The 19,169-nt window shown below is 30.7% G+C and overlaps 1 protein-coding gene across 1 annotated transcript in view; it reads right to left on the reverse strand.

Moving 5' to 3' along the window:
* Positions 1 to 579: 579 nt before the first annotated feature.
* The window catches only part of cyst (rho guanine nucleotide exchange factor 18 cysts), a 414,221-nt gene continuing 395,631 nt past the window's right edge, over positions 580 to 19,169 (reverse strand). The window contains exons 27-32 of the mRNA XM_075360791.1: positions 18,434 to 18,609; positions 13,712 to 13,845; positions 11,488 to 11,707; positions 7,883 to 8,176; positions 2,232 to 2,534; positions 580 to 882 (exon numbers count right to left, since the gene is read on the reverse strand). Coding sequence (XP_075216906.1) covers positions 739 to 882; positions 2,232 to 2,534; positions 7,883 to 8,176; positions 11,488 to 11,707; positions 13,712 to 13,845; positions 18,434 to 18,609 — 1,271 coding nt within the window. The 3' untranslated portion in view covers positions 580 to 738. The remainder of the gene's footprint in view (positions 883 to 2,231; positions 2,535 to 7,882; positions 8,177 to 11,487; positions 11,708 to 13,711; positions 13,846 to 18,433; positions 18,610 to 19,169) is intronic.

A 19,169-nucleotide genomic window follows, 5' to 3' on the forward strand; every position in this document is an offset into this window, starting at 1 on the left:
TTTGACAACTAATACAAAAAAAAAAAAATTTATTCCTCCATAACATACACAACATGTAAAACATTTTTAAAATTACATTGTTTACTTATTACACTTAAAATAAAATACATCTCCTGATTGTGTTAAAACAATTGCTTTTACTAATTATTAATTTTAACATAAACTTCATAGTAATATTTAAACAGTAACGATGTTTAAACAGATAAAATAATATTTAATTATAGTTTATATTATATAAATTAATACTATACTGCCGATGTACATAAAAGCATTATGTATATTATGTTTTATGTACTATACAAAATATTAGTAACATTAATATTAAAAATATACCTCATTTTTTTCAAAACTTCATCATGTAGTAGATGTAATATTTATTAATAAATGATTCATATTAATAACTTAATAAAGAGCATAACAAATTTCTTATGAATACTCTAATTAAAATATAAATTAAGTAAATAAATGTTAATTAACGGATCAGAATAATACTGTCACATTTTTTTCAAATACTTAAAATTAATTATAATTTTATCTCAAGAGAAGTAAATTTAGTAAAAAAAAGTCTATGGTCATTATTTTAATGTTCTTATAAAAATAATATAAAATATTATTTGGCAAATAAAAGTATTTTCTACAAATTACGTTTGAGCTAAATGAAATTAAAAAATAAAAATATAATTAAAGACCCTGATCGCCGACTGTACTCAAACTGCATAGCTATTTTGAACAACATTATCAGAAGAAAATAACTTCTTCTTCAGCAGCTTGTGGAGGAGATGTTGGATTGCTTGATTCTGGGCTACGAACCTTAAATCTCTCAGGAAGTTTTGGATATGTGTGCGTTCTTCCAGCCTTGTTTCCACCTCGTCCTTCAAAACCCTATAATAAAGAAAGGAACTTGAAAACAAAAAATAAGTTTTTAATCCCTAAATAAATTTGTAACAATTATAAAAAAAATAGTTTATTATTGATCTAGAATAAACAGTTAACTATGTCAACTATGTGGTATTTTATCATATTTATTCTTTATCTTATAATTTGTTTTTATATAACACTTTTATAATTACTTAAATTGTATAATGCATATGTAATGTTCAGAATAAATATTTATTAATTTATTTATAAAATGATGGTTCCACATCTGAAATGTCTCAGGGAATACCATCAAAAGGATGTGAATTAAAAATTATTAATAATAATTTGGAATTAAACTTAATAATTTGTTTTTTTTTTTTTAAATATATATTTTGAATGCACATTTTCCAATAAATGAAAACAATTAATTGCAATGTAAAAATATTTCAATTGCTAAACATCTTTTATTTAAACTCATTAGGTATATGGTATATTTGTATAGTAAAAGCTGAGTTGAAAAAAGTTCCGATAAAAAAAAACTAATAAAAATTTAAAAACAAGAAAATTAATAAAAAAAAAATAAAATTTTGAAACAATCTTTACAGCTCTTTTGGGAAATTGCAAGACTTGTCTTGCAGATTTTATTCCTGTAAAGAGGGAAAACAGATTTTAATATCTCCTTGGTAAGAATGGACCTTAAATCAACAAACAATATTATCAGTAAACAAAGCATTAATTTTAAACAAAAGTATTACAAATCTTACCATTTCTCATGTGTTTACATTTTTTTTTTTTTTTTTTTTTTAACAAAGTAATAATCTAAAAGTTTTGATTGGTGCCATATACAAAACTCTTATTGAAATTTTGATCAGGGTAGTGCCTACAATATAAGAAATATTTTTCTCTACTTTGCTGACATCTAATTTTGAGATGTTGCAACTTTGTAACTACCACAAAGGAAATATAAAAAACATAGCATCATCAGACTGCTGTTTTGTGGTCTTTTATTAAGAACTTATTTAAACAGAAAAAGTCACGTATTAGATGAAAGCATTACATTAAAACATTTAGACTTACAAAAACAGCTGGAAGACAGATTTTAGCCACACTGTTACTGCACACAACATAAATTATTGAATACATACTAAGAATTATTAGGTCTTACATCATCTTTTTTTAGGAAAAATTAATAGGTGTACTGGTCTGGATGGTACAAAACAACATGGATTTCGCTATTCATTAATGAACATGCAATAAATAGCACAAAACTTTGATTATGTTAGTATATGTATGTGTGAATATTTGCATATATAAATAAAAGATATGTTAAATTTTAAATATTCTATTAAATATATTTAAAAAATTAAACAAACCTCAATATTTTGCATCATAGCAGGACTGGAACCAGTTCTTGAATGTGATGGTGTTGTCTGAGGTGGATCTGGTGGACTGAATGAGCCGGAACTTAACCTCTGATAACCACCAGAAGCTGTGCCACCACTACGACGTGACTCAGAACTAGAATTAGAACCAGAACCAGTTCCTTGACTCAGTTTTAGTGGTAACATCTGCTGGACACCACTACCAAGACCAGCCGGTAATGTACCACTGCCTCCACCCAACTTTGAAGCTAATTTCAGTGGTAGCTGTTGTTTTATCAGAACATTTGATGCTACCTGGTAATACAGAGTGTTTGTTGTAAGAGATAGTTCAAGCACAAATCTATAGTTAGATTACAGGAATAAACAATCTACTGACAAAATAAAATAAGGATTATTTTCTATAATTTTAGATTTCAAAAAGTTGAAACAAGCTTTAAATACAAAATGAATGGCTAACCACCACTCCCCTACATTTGAGTGATTAACATCAACACGGGTCAACTTTTATTATGTCTATATGGTAATGTTATAGGATCTGGTTAAATACTAATTAAAAATGAGGTGTATAGTTGCTTTTAATTTAACCTGAAATTCCATATTAGAATTGATTTTTATTGTTAGTATTCAGCCAGTGGCATTTTTCAAAAAAGACTGATCCAAGGCTAACTGTCAACAAACTAAAAAGTGATCAATTGTGTTGAGCGGGCAGAGTTTCTGTAGTACGCATATGGTTTTCCTATAAGGGCAGCGTCAAATGACTTTTTCTGTTGTCAGCCTACCAAGCAGCAGACCTGGGGAGGTAATGTCTGACCTTTGTTAATTTTTCTGTGAAAGCTGTTTCACCTCCTTTGTTTTTTTTTTGTCATGATAGATTTTAATCAACAGCGTGCAGCCATGTACTCACGGCTGCATACTGTACATTAAAGTTTTGCTTCCTGCTCTGAAGTTTTGCTTCCTGTTCAGTGATACTTTGCTTTCTGGTTGGGAAAATTGCTGCAGAAACCATTTAATGTTGAAAACAGCTTACAAGGATACTACTATGAGAAAAACTCATATATGAGTGGTTTTTGTGTTTCAAAGAACATGAAATGTCGATTGATGACCAATTTTTTTGGATGTCTTTCAGCTTTCCAGATGGATGAAATTAAATGTGGAAAAAATTTGTACAACTCCGTGTAAAGACTGACGAACGATGTACCATTGAAGAAATTCAGACATTGTCTGGAGTAACTTGGAGCTCGGTTCAGCAAATTTTATCAGAAGATTTGCAGATGAGAAGGGTCACTGCAAAGTTTGTACCTCAGCTCCTGATTTCTCAGCAAAAAGTGGATCGCTTGGAAGCATGCCATACTTTGAAAGAACAGTCCCAAGCCAACCCAGATTTCTTTTCCAAGATTATTACTGGTGACAATCATCATGGTGATATGGTTACAATCCCAAAACCATACAACAGTCAAGCCAGTGAGCACTGAACATTGCCTCTCTCAACAAAAGCTCATCAAAGTGAATTCAAACATCAAAACAATACTCATTTGTTTTTCGTTGCGGAAAGGGTGGTACGTTTGGAATTCACTCGATAGGATTCTGTGTTAATCAGGTGGAATGGAGGTTCTGAAAAAATTGTATAACTTTGTGGCAAAAAAGGCCTGATTTGTGGCAGACAGGTGACTGGTTTTTCCCCCATGACAATGTGCCTGCTCACACAGCTCTCAGTGTGCCAATTTTTAACAAAAATTGGCATGAATCCCTTGCCCCACTCCCCTTTTATTCACCTGATTTACCTATGTGGAATTTTTTTGCTCCCGTGAATGAAGAGAGACCTGAAAGGAAAGTGTTTTCCAATGTGGAAGAGGAGAAGAAAAATTTGAGGAGGTGCTGTCAAGCACAACTGATGAATTTAAAAAATGTTTTGAACAATGGAATAAAAGACTGGACAAATGTATTAGCTATAATGGAGAATATTTTGAAGGAGACTGGTTTTATAAAATATATACATAAATTTAAAAAAATAATTCTGGCAATTTTTGAGTACCCCCTCATACAGTCAAGTGTAAGAAAGTATAATTATGTAACAAATAAAATTAATAACAAAAAATGTTCTTAAAGAATTTTAATCTCACTACATGTTATGTATGTGTGTGTATGTGTGCGTGTGCGCATGCGTATGTAATGGATGAGGGTCATTCAGTAATTAAACAGACAAAAATTTTTAGAGAAGGAAAGGTTTAATTGGAGGCAATTGAAACTTTTGTAAGTGTCTAGTTGGCAACCTTGCGAAGAGTGTTAGTCAGCTGTTCGTAATATTTATGCAAACATAACCTCTAAAGTCTTAGTTATGATGGTGTGTCTGCTTAAACTAGTTCCAATAGTTGTAAGATATTTCAGACTGGAGAAGGGCATTCAAGTTAAAATTTTCAATTTCAATGATGTGTCAGGTGAAACTGCTCAAATTTTGACTCTGTATCTTTTGCAGTGTGTGAAAAAATACAAACTTGAAGAAAAGTTGGTTTGTTACACTGCTGATAACACTAACAGTAATTTTGGCGGTGTGAAGAGAAAAAGGATGAAAATGTGTTCAGAAAAGTTCAGTGATTTAGATAGACCTATTTTAGGAATTTGTTGTTCAGCCCACATTGTACACAGTTCAGTACAAACAGCATGTGATTCTCTACCCCTGGACATAGAAATTATTGTTAAAAAAATTTATAAATATTTTCACATATATACAATATGAGGAAACTTGAAAAAGTTCTGTGAATTTGTGGAAACAGATTATAAAAGTACTACCTTGTAGCAGCACGAGGTTCCTTAGTTTGTTACCTGCAATAGAAGGAACTCTTTCTATTTTTGATGGAAATCATACTTCTTGTGAAAAATACCCAAAATTATTATTTGACTTTTTGAAAATCTAGTAAGTGAATTGTTTTTGAAATTTTTATATGATACTGTAGTTATTTAATAATGTAGTTCTAAAATTGGAAGCTAATTCTATCACAGCAACAGAAGCATTTCAGACATATTCTGAATTAATTTGTCAACTTCAGGAAAGAAAAATTCATAAATTTATACCATCTTCTGCCAAAGAATTGCTGTGCACTATAAAAGAAAATAATGATGTTCAGGAACACAACTTTTTTTCAAGCGTAGACAATTTTTATAATTATAGTATACAATACTTAGAGTTGTGGAAAACCAGTTTTGATAAAGTTAGCAAGTTTCAATGGATAAATTTACAAACTGAAATTGCCTGGTCTGATTTAGAAGAGAGTGCACAAGTTCTTAATGAAATTAAAAAAGATTCCATAAATATTGATGAGCTATTTGATAAACATACATTGTTGAATCAGGTAATTCAAAACCAAAGGGTAGGTTGTAGTTCAAATTCTGAAAAACAGATACTATTGAAAAGAAGTGGAAAGCAGTTTTTAAAGTGTTTCAAAAGACTGATATTTAATGTTGCAATATTTCTAAAATGGTTGAATTTGCGATGTCTTTGCCTGGGACATCTGCTACAGTCTAGAGGTTTTTTTAATTACGGGGAACATTTGGTCTGCAGAAAGGGGTAGACTTTTAGTAACTACTGTAAACATCTGTTAAATGATAAAATGAATTCATAACTTTCTTGTTGTGAATTTTATGATGTAATTAAAACAAACAAACCATTTCTGATAAAAGTCATATCTAGTGAAAAACACAAATGAGTAAATTTAGAGTAAGTTTAAGAGTAATGTGTGAATAAGTGAGTAGTAGAATATGTGTTTAATGAGTAATTTTGAGTAAGTTTAATGTTTCAGTAAACTGTTAAGACTTTTAAGTAATTTCAAAAATATGTCCTGGGTTGGACCCAAAAAAAATATGGTAAACCTAAAAATTGTCAACCTAATGCTAGATTATCCTTAATTTATGGTGATGTCTTGAGACACAGTTCGTTTGTAGAAACAGTACATCCATCAATCAGTGAATAAGTGTAACTTCTGAACCTCAGGATTATAACAATGAATGTAGTAATACCAATTTGCCAAAGATTTAAATAAAAAAAATCCCTTTCGGCATGCCAGAAGGTGGAAGTAGATTTCACCAGTGCTAAGTAGGGGATAAAAAAGATTTCCACCTTAAAGTTAAAAAAAATTTCAAATTTACTCAATACGACAATGACTGCATGTGAAAAAAAGTTTCACATGTTTAGCATATGACACATTCCCATCTTCTTACAATTCCAGCAACATTTTGGTCATCCCTTGCCATAAGGGCTGGTCATATCAAAAATTGTTTCAGAGAATTGTTTTAGGTAATGTTTAGAGGACTAACTACTACTTTAAACAGATTTGATACTGTGCCTATTAAGGAAGGTATGATTTTTTTTTTGCCTTCAAAACCCCATTTTTTTCACTCGCTGGGCCAATGGTTGATGATATCAAAAAACCTTACTTAGATAAGTTTTAGGCCCTTATCCAAAGAATAGTAGGAACTTAAACAAATTCAATATTTTACTTAATAAGAAAGTTATATATATATTTTTTGAAAAAGCATCCCCATTTCCACCCCTATGGTCCAATTTTGCTCTTTACAGAACTCAACTGGATTCTGGGTTGTATATATCAATTTGATAGTGATTGGTGCAAAATTATGGCAGTTATCATGTCCACAAGAAAGTGAAATATATATAAATAAACTTTTGAACTGATGGTGGTTTTGGAGGATGTGAAATGTGAAGATATGTCAAAATTTTCTGCAAGTTGAATCATGGTACCCATTACAATAAGTAAAGTAGCTGTCTTATGAAATCTACCTAAAATGTAACTTTAAAAAACTAGTTATAGATATGTTGAATTTTTTTAAAGAAAATCATTACTCCTAGGATCTCTGAACATGCTGACACCATTTGAAAATTATATTACTTTTTTGCTTTTCACTAACCTGACACAGCTGAGCAGCAATGCAGGCAGGTTACATACAAAGAGTATGAAGTTCCATCATATGTAGGCTTGGAGGTTAGAAAATCATTCAGATGGTTAAATTTTAATTAATTGTCAACATCAGACAAATGTTACGCTGTGATTTTCCACAATCCTGCATTCTCTATTATGGAGCTTACCATGAGAATGCATCCATCCACACATCCGTCAAACCACTGAGTTTTTGACATACATCAGGTTATTATTTCCTGTACTCCTTATTTACAAGACCTCTAAATCCTCACAAGTTTGTTTTGTATACCAAAATTAAACAAACTGAAAGAATAATAACAATGAAACAGATTCTGACGTCCAAAGCAAACCGCAGATTACACTCATGGTCATTAGAAAAATGACTTTCATGGTGTTTTTGAGGTATGCAGAATACAAAAAGTATTCTGCATACCTCAAAGTAATAAAATTATTGTTTGCATTACTGAAAAAAAAGGTTTTAAAGGAGATGGCAGTTAAATTAACCAGTTTTTTTTTATCCACTCTAATAATTTTTCCAATAATTTAAAAATATATATTGAAACTGTCTTGGAATTATGTATTTAGTCTGATGTAAAAAAAAATAAACACCAGTAGAAAGAAATGTTATAAGTGTTTTGTATATCTGAAAAAACTATTAAGTAATTTTTGGATAAATAAATTATAATGGTAAACAAGTATTCTTTACAAATTTACCTTTTGCTGATTTGTTGCACTAATTAAATTTAAAGGTAGCGTACTAGCTTTACTAGTTGGCAAATGTTGTTTCCATTTTAAAGTATCAACTTTTCGTTTAGGATGTTCAGTAGGAGAAGGTGAAGTCTCTGGACTGTCTCCATTATCACCGGCATCACTTGATGCATTTACAGGTGATGCACCTGCTGGAAGATTATGCCCTATAAGGATCCCTTGGCTCTGTAACGTTTCCAGTTTTCTATAAAGTTGTTCTCTTTGTTGAGTTACATCAGCTTGTTCAATTCTAACTTGTTCCTAAAAACAATTAGAAACACAAGTTTGGTAAAAAAATTTCAAAATGAGTTTATTATAATTTTATTTCAATTATAAGATTAAGTACCATAAAGATGTGCTTAAACTCAAGTAGATTTCACTTAGCGGAAATTAATAACATACCTCAAACAATCTTGAATAAAGCTGTACGTAAGTAAATAAAAACCAAAAATGTAAAACAGATATAATAAAATAACTCTTATAATATTTCTTCAAGTACAGTTTCTTATGTAGCGTACGTAATATGACACAAATTCCTAGTAATCAAGGTTGGACAAAAGTATTTTCACCTTAAAGATATAAATGTATAATTTTAGGAATGCCTACCTGCTTCTATCATATTGAATTTTTACCCTAAAAAAAAAAGAAAGGCTAACTGTAACTTAACAGACATTATCATTGCTTTCCAATGAATCTTATAAACATTAATATGACAGGAAGATAAATTAATTCATAAAAAAATATGATCCAGCTTTAAAAAATATGATTTTATGTGGAAAAAATCTCTAGTACAGTGTTAGTAGAGTAATCTCGGGAAACATTAGCTTAATTCTTCCAGTGCATCATAATCTATCCACTTAGCCTCCATTGAAACTCTTTCATGTTAGCATGATTAACAACATATAAATTAATCATTTACATATGTCATAGATTATTTATCATGAGAAAACTGTTTTTCACATGTCCATGATGCTTTGGAATTTGATTTTTTAGAACCATAGAACAGATGATCATTACCAGATTTGGTAAGTCTCAAAATCTCACAAACATTTAGAATCATCTCCATGATTAACAAGGGAATAAAATTTAATAATGCAATATTTACACTTTTATTTTCCAAACTGAGACATAACTCCAGGAACAACAAGAAACTTAATATTGTGTAAAACATTCATGACCCTTCCTGCCCAAGTCCCCTCAATAAAAAGTTTAAAAAAGATAGAAATTGTGAAATTCATTTAAAAAAAAAATGTTCTAGACCAATGGCCAAAAATACTCAAGCTTGCCATTGAATTTAGGTCTTCCTTTACCTCCAGATACCTAGACTCTACTCAGGCTCCACTTAAATTATCATTAAAGTACTGTGATACTTACGTCATTCTATCTTCAGGAACAAGTATGAAAACTAGCAATGTTAAGGAGAGGTTTCTGGTCCTCTTTACCCCAGACTCTCTAGTCCCTGCTAATATTCAAAAATTAAATACTGTGGTATTCTAACTGTTCTCTTTCAAAACATTTTCTAGCCTCAGGGAAAAACAAGAAACTTTACATTTCTTATAAGGTTGGGACCTCTTTGCTCCCAAGTCTTCAATTAACAAAAAATTAAAAGATGTAACATTCAAACTGCTCTTTTACAAATTCTACCATCACAAACAAGTAAGAAATTTAACGGTTTCAAAATGGTTCAGACCCTCTTGTCCCCCAGACTCTTTAGTTTTCCTTGGTCACCTTAATAAGTAAAAACTAAATATTGCAATATTTAAATCATTTTATTACAAATCCTGTTCTACCTTCAAAGAAAAGCCAAAAAGATCTAAATTGTTGAGAGTTTAGATACCCTAAACTCTCAGATTGTCCTTCTGTAGTCAAGTTCTTCAATTAACAAAAACTGAAATATTATGAGATCCAAATCATTATTTTTCAAAATGAGCTCTCAATTCAGGTTAAGTTAAAAATCCTCATGGTATGAAAGAGGTTTTGACCTTTGTCTCAAAAATTCTCCAATCCTTTAACTCTCCTCAATTAACAAAAATAGAAATATGATATTGCAAAATTTAAAAAAAGTAATTTTTTAAAAAGTGTTCTATTAAACTCATGTGTTTAAAAACACACTAAAAACACATGAGTGTTTTATAAAACTCATAAATTTATGAAATTTGGGTCCTCTTCAGGGGTAAACCCCTGAATAATCCAATTCATAATAATTATATTTCCTGTTGACCTTACTTTTCCTTACTTTTGACCTTACATCTGACCTTACTTTTCCAAATATTTTCTATCTTTAGGAACAAATAAAAAAGTAAAAACCTTTACATTTTAGAGGATCTTCCCCAGCCAGGCCCTCTAATCTCTCTCCAACAATATAAACTGAAATTATCTAATATTCAAATTTCTTTTTCAAACTATCAAACTGTTTTCTAATTTCAAGGAAAACTAAAAATACATGTTGTGATAGTTTCAGTAACTCTTTTCCCTCAGGCTTTCCCAAACCTCCTCAATTAACAGAAATCTGTTATCACATTTTAACCATTTTTCCAAAAAGATTTTCTGCTTCTGAAGTCTGGTAAAAAAAAAAATATAAAAATGTTACACATTCATGTTCTTTTGCCTCCTGGGCATCCAAACCTTCTAAACTCCCAGTCATTTTTAAAAAATTGTTGGATGTTAAATCTCTGTCATACTGGATAGTCTTAATGTACCATGATGAAACAGAGATTACTGCAAAAGTGTTCATGAGGAGGAACAATAAAAACATTAAATTTGAGTAAAATTGTAGTAATAATTACATTCTGCTGCTAGGGTGCAATTCATGAATTATTAATTTTTCTACATTTTTTTCTTCAAATAGATAAAATGTTTAAATCAATAAAAGAGGCAAAGTAATGAGATGCAAGTTTGAGACTAATGAGAAATGCAGATTCCAAACCAGGGTTGAAACCAAGGATCTTCAGTATATCAGCTGGTTGCTCTAACATTCAAACTATCAAGGTAACAAATACAATAAGTAGGATTAATTATTTAGTTTGGTTAATTATTCTTGAAACTGTATACACTAAAAAATTGAAAATAGCACCTACCAACCACCTATGTTATATAGAGTACATAAAACTGACAGCTTTTTTTAAAAAAATAAATAATTATTTTATTTCAGGTAGAAAGGAAAATTAATTCTAAAAACACTAATAAACTATTTGTAGTATATAACCTAATGATTTTATGATTTTTATACAACAAAAGTGGTACTGGTTTCTATGTATAACAATGCAAAGAGCAAAGAGTTAAGTATACAATTACATGAAAATAAAATGAAATTGACATACTATATGACTGATAAAAAAAAAATAAATATAATGTAAATCGAAAAAGTAAGCTTAGCTTAATTAATTCAAAATACTGTTTTTTATCTGTGATTTCCATAAAAAACTGAAGCACACCCACTTACTTTATGGCAATAATTAAAATACAATGAAAAATTATAAATTTATGGAACACATTATATTTCAATTAATAATTTATTAATTTACTTACTCCGTGATTACAAGTAAAAAAAATATATATATACAAAACAATACCTGAAGACGAAGAAGCTGCTCTCGACGTTCTTCAAGTTCTTTCTCTTCTGACTCTCGCTCCCGCTGCCAAGTCTCTTTTTCTTGAGTTAATCTATCTTGTAAATTACGTAACTCCTCTAACTGCTGGTTATGTCTATACATAGGGCGAGTACCCCTTCCGACAGTTCCACCTTCCTCACAACTTAACTGGGCTTTACAAGCAGCAAGTTGAGCCTGTAAACTGTGTTATTATATGATTTAAAATTATTTTATAAAATAAATCTTTATTTCTTCAAACATAATGCTTGTTATGGTCATTAGTCGCTAAATACCAATAACATCAGCTACCAAAGTAGAGAACATGTATCGTTTGATTTTATAAAACATCATAGAAAACATTCTATAAATTTATTCAATCGATAAACTACATAATTAAACTAGCAGAATTTCAAGAGTTTTCTACCACAAAACTCTTTAAATACAAGAGAAATTCTTCATAAGATACTTTATTTGGATACCCTCAAAAGGTAAAATAAAAATGATGTGTAAAATGATTTAACTTTTACCATAATCTTTTTAAAAAGAAAGAAAAGATCATAGAACAAAAAAAATTACCACCAATTATTTTTTCAAAACACACAATAAATTCATAATATATCAGAATTACATTTTAGTTTTATTCTTCTGATTCAAAAAAATTATCTATTTTTGTATCAAAAGACAGGTAGGTACAATTGAGTTTATGCAGTGAGTGTGTGCATGCACATGTGTATAGTTAGAGAACATTCTTGACTCAACAAGAATGTTGCAAAAGTGTGATATAATATAAATGAATGTCAGGATAGTATGCTTGAATTATTGAACACTATGGGGTAGAGATATTTACAAAGTTCACATGTACTTGTGGGATCAAACAAAAACATTACAAAAGAAGGAGATCTACAATAATGATTACCTAATTTTAGATGGAAGAATGTGACGTGAAAGCATTCAATATTTCAAATACATTTGCTTCTCTTCTATTCGGTTACTGTAAGATTACAGCAACCAATTAAAAGAAATAAATGACAAATTATAACTGAAAACTACTTTTACCTAGATATTCTTAAGTATATATTTTTAAGATAAAGCCAGAGGCTTTATGGTGAGCCAGGATTTTATGAGGTGTATGCATATGCACATGACAGAAACAAATTGCTAAAGTGTACAAGAAATGAAAATCCTAAGGAAAATATTTGGAGTTAGGATTATGTATATGAACTTATACCTGGATGACATACTTGAAAGAATAATGATTTCAATAGTTTTCTCAGGAGTAAGAAAGTACAAGTGACTGAAAAAACAATGCTGGTTGATGAACAGGATATCTGAAGATGATGACAGGTGGGTGCTAACTGTTCTGATCGATCATAATTATTGAGCTTGGTCAAACCATGAAACAAGTAAATATAAAATCAGATACTACTTTACTAATTGATGTGCCTGAAAAGAATGTAATCATCTTAATGAATGCTAAGAATGATGCAGACTATGGTGATTTTTGGAAGAAAACTGAATCTTATGATTCAGGCAGATACAAGAAGAGTCATAACAAGTACTACATTTAAAAATTCAACACCTGCAAATTGATTTTACAAGCAATAACAACTGATTAGCTATTAAATAATTTATAACAATAAATCACATCAATAACAGCTACATCAATTATAACAAATAAAAATTTCATGCTTTATTGGCAACCATCTTTAAACAATCCATTAACTGAAAAAACCTAGTTTGTTAGGCATATAAGCCATTTAAAGAATTTAATAAAAACCTAAAAACAAAAAAAAATTGTAATTTTTATGGTTTCTGGCTAAAGTTCTACAACTTGCATTCCAGTTTTAATCACAACTGGTGCAAAAAATCCAAAATTTGAAAATCAAATGGAATACGAAAAATTCCATACAAAAATATTGTTCAATTCAAAAGATGTAGAACTTTAAAAAACCAATGCACAGTAAGAAATTTATTTCTTTTTCTTCTGTTTCCCCGTGATATATTGCTTTTTACTTAAAATTTTAGGACACCATCAACCATTGGATCCTCCTTGTTTCAACTGATATTTTTAACATACCTATAATCATTGCTCTCAATTTAGCAAAATAATAACAAAGAACTTGAAAAGTTGTTTTTTAAAAAGAAACAATTGGTATCGTTACTCATTCTATTACACTCTTTTTTTTTAATAGTAAATTAGATTTACCTCTCAATTGATGTCATTTGTTGTGATATAATGCATGTAAGTGTATAGACATGGTGTGAAAGTTGCATGGCAGCCAACTGTTGTTCACGTCCTAAAGATAACAAAGCTGGCAGATCAGGTGGTACACTCCAATCCTGCAAACCATATGTGTATTTGTAAAAAACAGATTTATTTATAACATTTAATTTAATTTTAATTTGTTCAATCATTGATAAAATAACAAATTTTAATTTACTAATTCATACCAAATCATTTTCCCACATACTAAACCTTCTACTGTCTACCTGACTTGAGTAGTAATTATCTCTATGGAGTTACTTTTCTGATCATGTCCTTCCTCAACCTCTTTTCACACCCTTCAACTTTCCTACCTTGGGTCAGTACCAGTAAAATTGTTTCAACTGTTGTCCTGGTTCTGCTTGTGGTCCCATGCTATCACCTTCAAAAAGTTGGTGGGGCAGTTGCTTATTCACTGAAGTCAGTGATGTGGTGACTGCTTATGAAACTATTTGGGTACTTTTTTCTCACAGAAGTTGCACAAAAATTCAAAATAGTGACTGGGGGCCATTGGGGACACCAGCAAAAATCCTTTACATCTAGAAGTGTAGTAATTAAAGTAATTGATCCAATATGTATTGATCTTTGCAAGACTTTTAAGTTAATTCTTTAATTCCATAACCTTTTTGTAATCTCACTAGATTAATTCGTAGAACTCTTATGACCATTACCTTCTGAAAATATGTGTCTAACATTTCAGCAGTTTTTTTCTGAATTTAATATATAATTATAGAGATCAATAAAAATAATTTAAATTCCTAGTTTAAATGTTCTTTCATTCACTAGCTTCTTCACTTAGAAATCAAATACTGTGCTCTTAACACATTCAATGGTGCTATGGCTAATGTACGAGGGTTATTTTTTTTTCAAGGTCCGATATCGGACATGATATTAAAACCACAGTGAAAATAAAAAATTTTTTATTTGTAACAAGTACTTAGATAGTTACGCTATTTCTCTACATAGTTGCCACTCCGATTTAGACATTTGTCATAGAGTGGTACCAACTTTCCAATATCCTTGTCATAGAATGGAGCCTGTGTTTTCAACCATGTTTCTACGCTAGGTCTGCAGCTCGATGTCTGGCCAAAATGTGACAACATTTTGAAACGCTGCTAGGAGGACATCCTAGCAGCGTTCATGTGAGCAAAGAGGTGGAAATTCGTATGGAGCCAAGTCCGGGCTGTATGGTGGGTGATCAAACGCTTCCCAACGAAAATGCTGCAGGAGCTTCTTTGTTACAGCTGCAGTGTGTGACCAAGCATTGTCATGGAGAAAGACAATGCCTGATGACAAAATTCCTCTCCGCTTATTCTGAAATGCCCTTCGTAGACGTTGAAGAGTCACGCAGTATGAGGCTGCAGTGATGGTCGTGCCACGTTCTATGAATTCCATCAAGAGAACTCCATTCCGGTCCCAGAACACAGTAGCCGTACACTTTCTATTGGAGAAGGTTTGCTTGAACTTCTTTGGTTTACTGGGAGAATGAGAATGCATCCACTGTTTGGATTGTTCTTTTGTTTCTTCAATTTTGAAATGGACCCTGTGACAATTTTGTTCAAACAATCTTCTCCTTCATTGTGGTAGCGCTGGAGAAATGTTAGGGAGGCATCCATTCTCATTGTTTTGTGATGGTCAGACAGCATCTTGGGAACCCATCTTGCACACAGTTTGCGGTACTGAAGTCTCTCACTCACAATGGTGTAGAGAGCTGACCTTGAAATTTCAGGAAATGAATCACTCAATACAGAAATTGTGAACCGACGATTTTCTCAAATTGCCTCATCCACTCGCTCAACGAGATCATCGGTTGACACTCGCTTCCTTCCCTGACCGCCTGCATCATGAACATCTGTACGTCCTGCTTTAAAGTTCCTGCACCATTATCGTACTTTGCTGTCACTCATTGAAGTTTCACTGTACACATTACTTATTTTTCGATGAATTTCAGCTGCATTACAGCCCTCAGCCTGAAAAAATTGAATTACCGCACTTCACACTTGGCTGGAGATGCTATTGTTGTAGACATGTTTACGTGCTAGCTGCGTGTTCAGAACTAAACGAAGTGATGCGGTGTGATTGAAGGCCATACTAGAGACATGATGCTGCACAACACATATGCGCAAAGATTCATCTGATTTATGTGTGGGTTTTTATTTCGCGACCGATTGGACCTTGAAAAAAAATAACCCTCGTACATTTGCAATTGATTTTTAGCAACTATAAATAATGCTTCCACTTTTTATAAGTATTTTTAGAATAATTACAAATCATCTGTTTCTAATTTTTTCAAAATTTTATAAACTATTTATGTCATTCAGCATCATAGCATTTATTACAGACCTGAAGCTGCAGTTAACTAAATTGTGCCATAAGCTTTGTAGCTAAATGAATACATTTGTTACACTATATGTGACATACAATGCTATTTTCTAGAGTGGAAAAGGTGATTAATATCACTTCAACTATTTTGAAACAGCAAATGTTCTTTTATGTAATAACGACACTGATTTCATACTTCAAGTTGGTAAAATCAAACTTTGTTTGAAGCTTATAAATAAATAATATTTAAATTTAGTTTTAATAGGGTATAAAAATTCAAGTAGTTTCCTATTAGAATAAATAGTAACAGTAACATTAGTGGTATTTATTTACAATAATATATGCAATTTTTTTTAAACTGTTGTTTAAGGAAATAAAAAATATTTTTCATATTTTCCCCAAACAAGAAAAAATTTAAGTTTTGAGACTATTCAGCTTATTAGGAACTATACAGGAATGAGAGTTAAAACATCACTTTATAAAAACAGTTTTCTTATTTTTTATTCAACTATTTTCCATGATTTCCATCAATAAAATGCAACAGAGTAAAATAAAAACTAATAATCATAAAGCCTTAATTTCAACATTTTTTTTTAATACATGGTTAAGACTAAAAAAACTATCAATTCCTCCTTACATAGATGTGTGTCCCCACACATGTAAAATTTTAATGGAGTAATTTCTATTTAGCAAGGTAAATATACTTGTATAAAATGTTTGCATATCCTACAACTGACTAGTTTGAGCAAGTAATTATGCAATGATATTGAATATGTTTTAAATAATTTTAAGATTCTAGTAATTTTTTTCTGTGGATTAGGATATTATATGTAATAAATGTCATAAATTAAAATCCAATAATGTGTTAAACAAAGATGGTACACCGATTTATAATACGAAAGGTAAAGTTGATAGGTGGATGGAATATATTGAAGAATTATACGGAGGAAATGAATTAGAAAATGGTGTTATAGAGGAAGAAGAGGAAGTTGAAGAGGATGAAATAGGAGAAACAATACTGAGATCTGAATTTAAGAGAGCATTAAAAGATTTGAACGGCAGAAAGGCTCCTGGAATAGACAGAATACCTGCAGAATTACTGCGCAGTATAGGTGAGGAAGCGATTGATAGATTATACAAACTGGTGTGTAATATTTTAGAAAAAGGGGAAGTTCCGTCAGACTTCAAGAAAAGTGTTATGGTCATGATACCAAAGAAAGTAGGAGCAGATAAATGTGAAGAATACAGAACAATTAGTTTAACTAGTCATGCATCAAAAATCTTAACTAGAATTCTATACAGAAGAATTGAGAGGAGAGTGGAAGAAGTGTTAGGAGAAGACCAATTTGATTTCAGGAAAAGTATAGCGACAAGGGAAGCAATTTTAGGCCTTAGATTAATAGTAGAAAGAAGATTAAAGAAATTCAAACCAACATACTTGGCATTTATAGACCTAGAAAAGGCATTCGATATCGTAGACTGAAATAAAATTCAGCATTTTAAAAAAAATTTGCTAATACAGTAATTCTAGCTGAGAATAAAAAGGATTTAGAAGAAACAATGAACGGCATAGATGAAGTCCTACGCAAGAACTATCTCATGAAAATAAACAAGAACAAATCAAAAGTAATGAAATGTAGTAGAAATAACAAAGATGGACCACTGACTGTGAAAATAGGAGGAGAACAGATTATGGAGGTAGAAGAATTTTGTTATTTGGGAAGTAGAATTACTAAAGATGGAAGAAGCAGGAGCGATATAAAATGCCGAACAGCACAAGCGAAACGAGCCTTCAGTAAGAAATATAATTTGTTTACATCAAAAATTAATTTAAATGTCAGGAAAAGATTTTTGAAAGTATATGTTTGGAGTGTCGCTTTATATGGAAGTGAAACTTGGACAATCGGAGTATCTGAGAAGAAAAGATTAGAAGCTTTTGAAATGTGGTGCTATAGGAGAATGTTAAAAATCAGATGGGTGGATAAAGTGACAAATGAAGAGGTGTTGCGGCAATAGATGAAGAAAGAAGCATTTGGAAAAATATAGCTTAGAGAAGAAACAGACTTATAGGCCATACATTAAAGCATCCTGGAATAGTCGCTTTAATATTGGAGGGAAAGGTAGAAGAAAAAAATTGTGTAGGCAGGCAACGTTTTGAATATGTAAAACAAATTGTTACAGATGTAGGATGTAAGGGGTATACTGAAATGAAATGACTAGCACTAGATAGGGAATCTTGGAGAGCTGCATCAAACCTGTCAAATGACTGAAGATAATAAAAAAATTTAATACTAACAATCATATATTTAACTTTACTAAATAATAAAAATTAAAAATACTAACCACTGATGGCTTTGGTTTATTTGGCAATGTAGAATCAGGTGTGCTTACTGGACTGCAGCTAATCGATGGCTCTCTGCTATGTTGTTGTTGATACTGTTGTTGCAACTGCAGTAATTGTTGCTGCTGAAGTTGTTGTAATTGTTGAAGCTGTTGCTGATGCTGCTTCTTTAATAAATCTACAAAAGAAAAATTAGAATATGGGTTAAATAGTTTCTGAGATTAACCTGAACAAACAAACAAACCTTGTGTCTTTATAAGTAGTATAAAGACAAATTATAATCAATACTATTATTAATAATGTAATTAAAGTCTATTATAATTACTGAAAGATATTAAAATTGATATCCATTAATTTAATATTAATGGTAACTACCAAAAACAATGAATGTAAGAAACAATTTTACCTTAATTTAATTTTAGAATTGTACATTCAAAAGTATCTCAATCTTCAGTTCTTTCAAATAATAATTATTATAACTTATGTAGTACTTATGTTAATAAATACTATGCAAAAAGGCGAAGATGAAGATAGCTCCAAAAGTCTAGTATTACTAAGATACTTCTTGCATTTAATGATTTGGTCAGCAGATCTTTTTGTCACAAGAGGGGCAGAGCCTAGTTCAAAATTTAAAAAAAATGTTTTAGACAAAATATTGTTGATTACCTTGTTAAAAATAATGTCTTTTAACATTTTCTATGTAAACTATTTTATATAATGCAAAACAATAAAAAAATT

This window comes from Lycorma delicatula, chromosome 3 (assembly GCF_047948215.1).
Source record: "Lycorma delicatula isolate Av1 chromosome 3, ASM4794821v1, whole genome shotgun sequence".
Classification (NCBI taxonomy): Eukaryota; Metazoa; Arthropoda; class Insecta; order Hemiptera; family Fulgoridae; genus Lycorma; species Lycorma delicatula.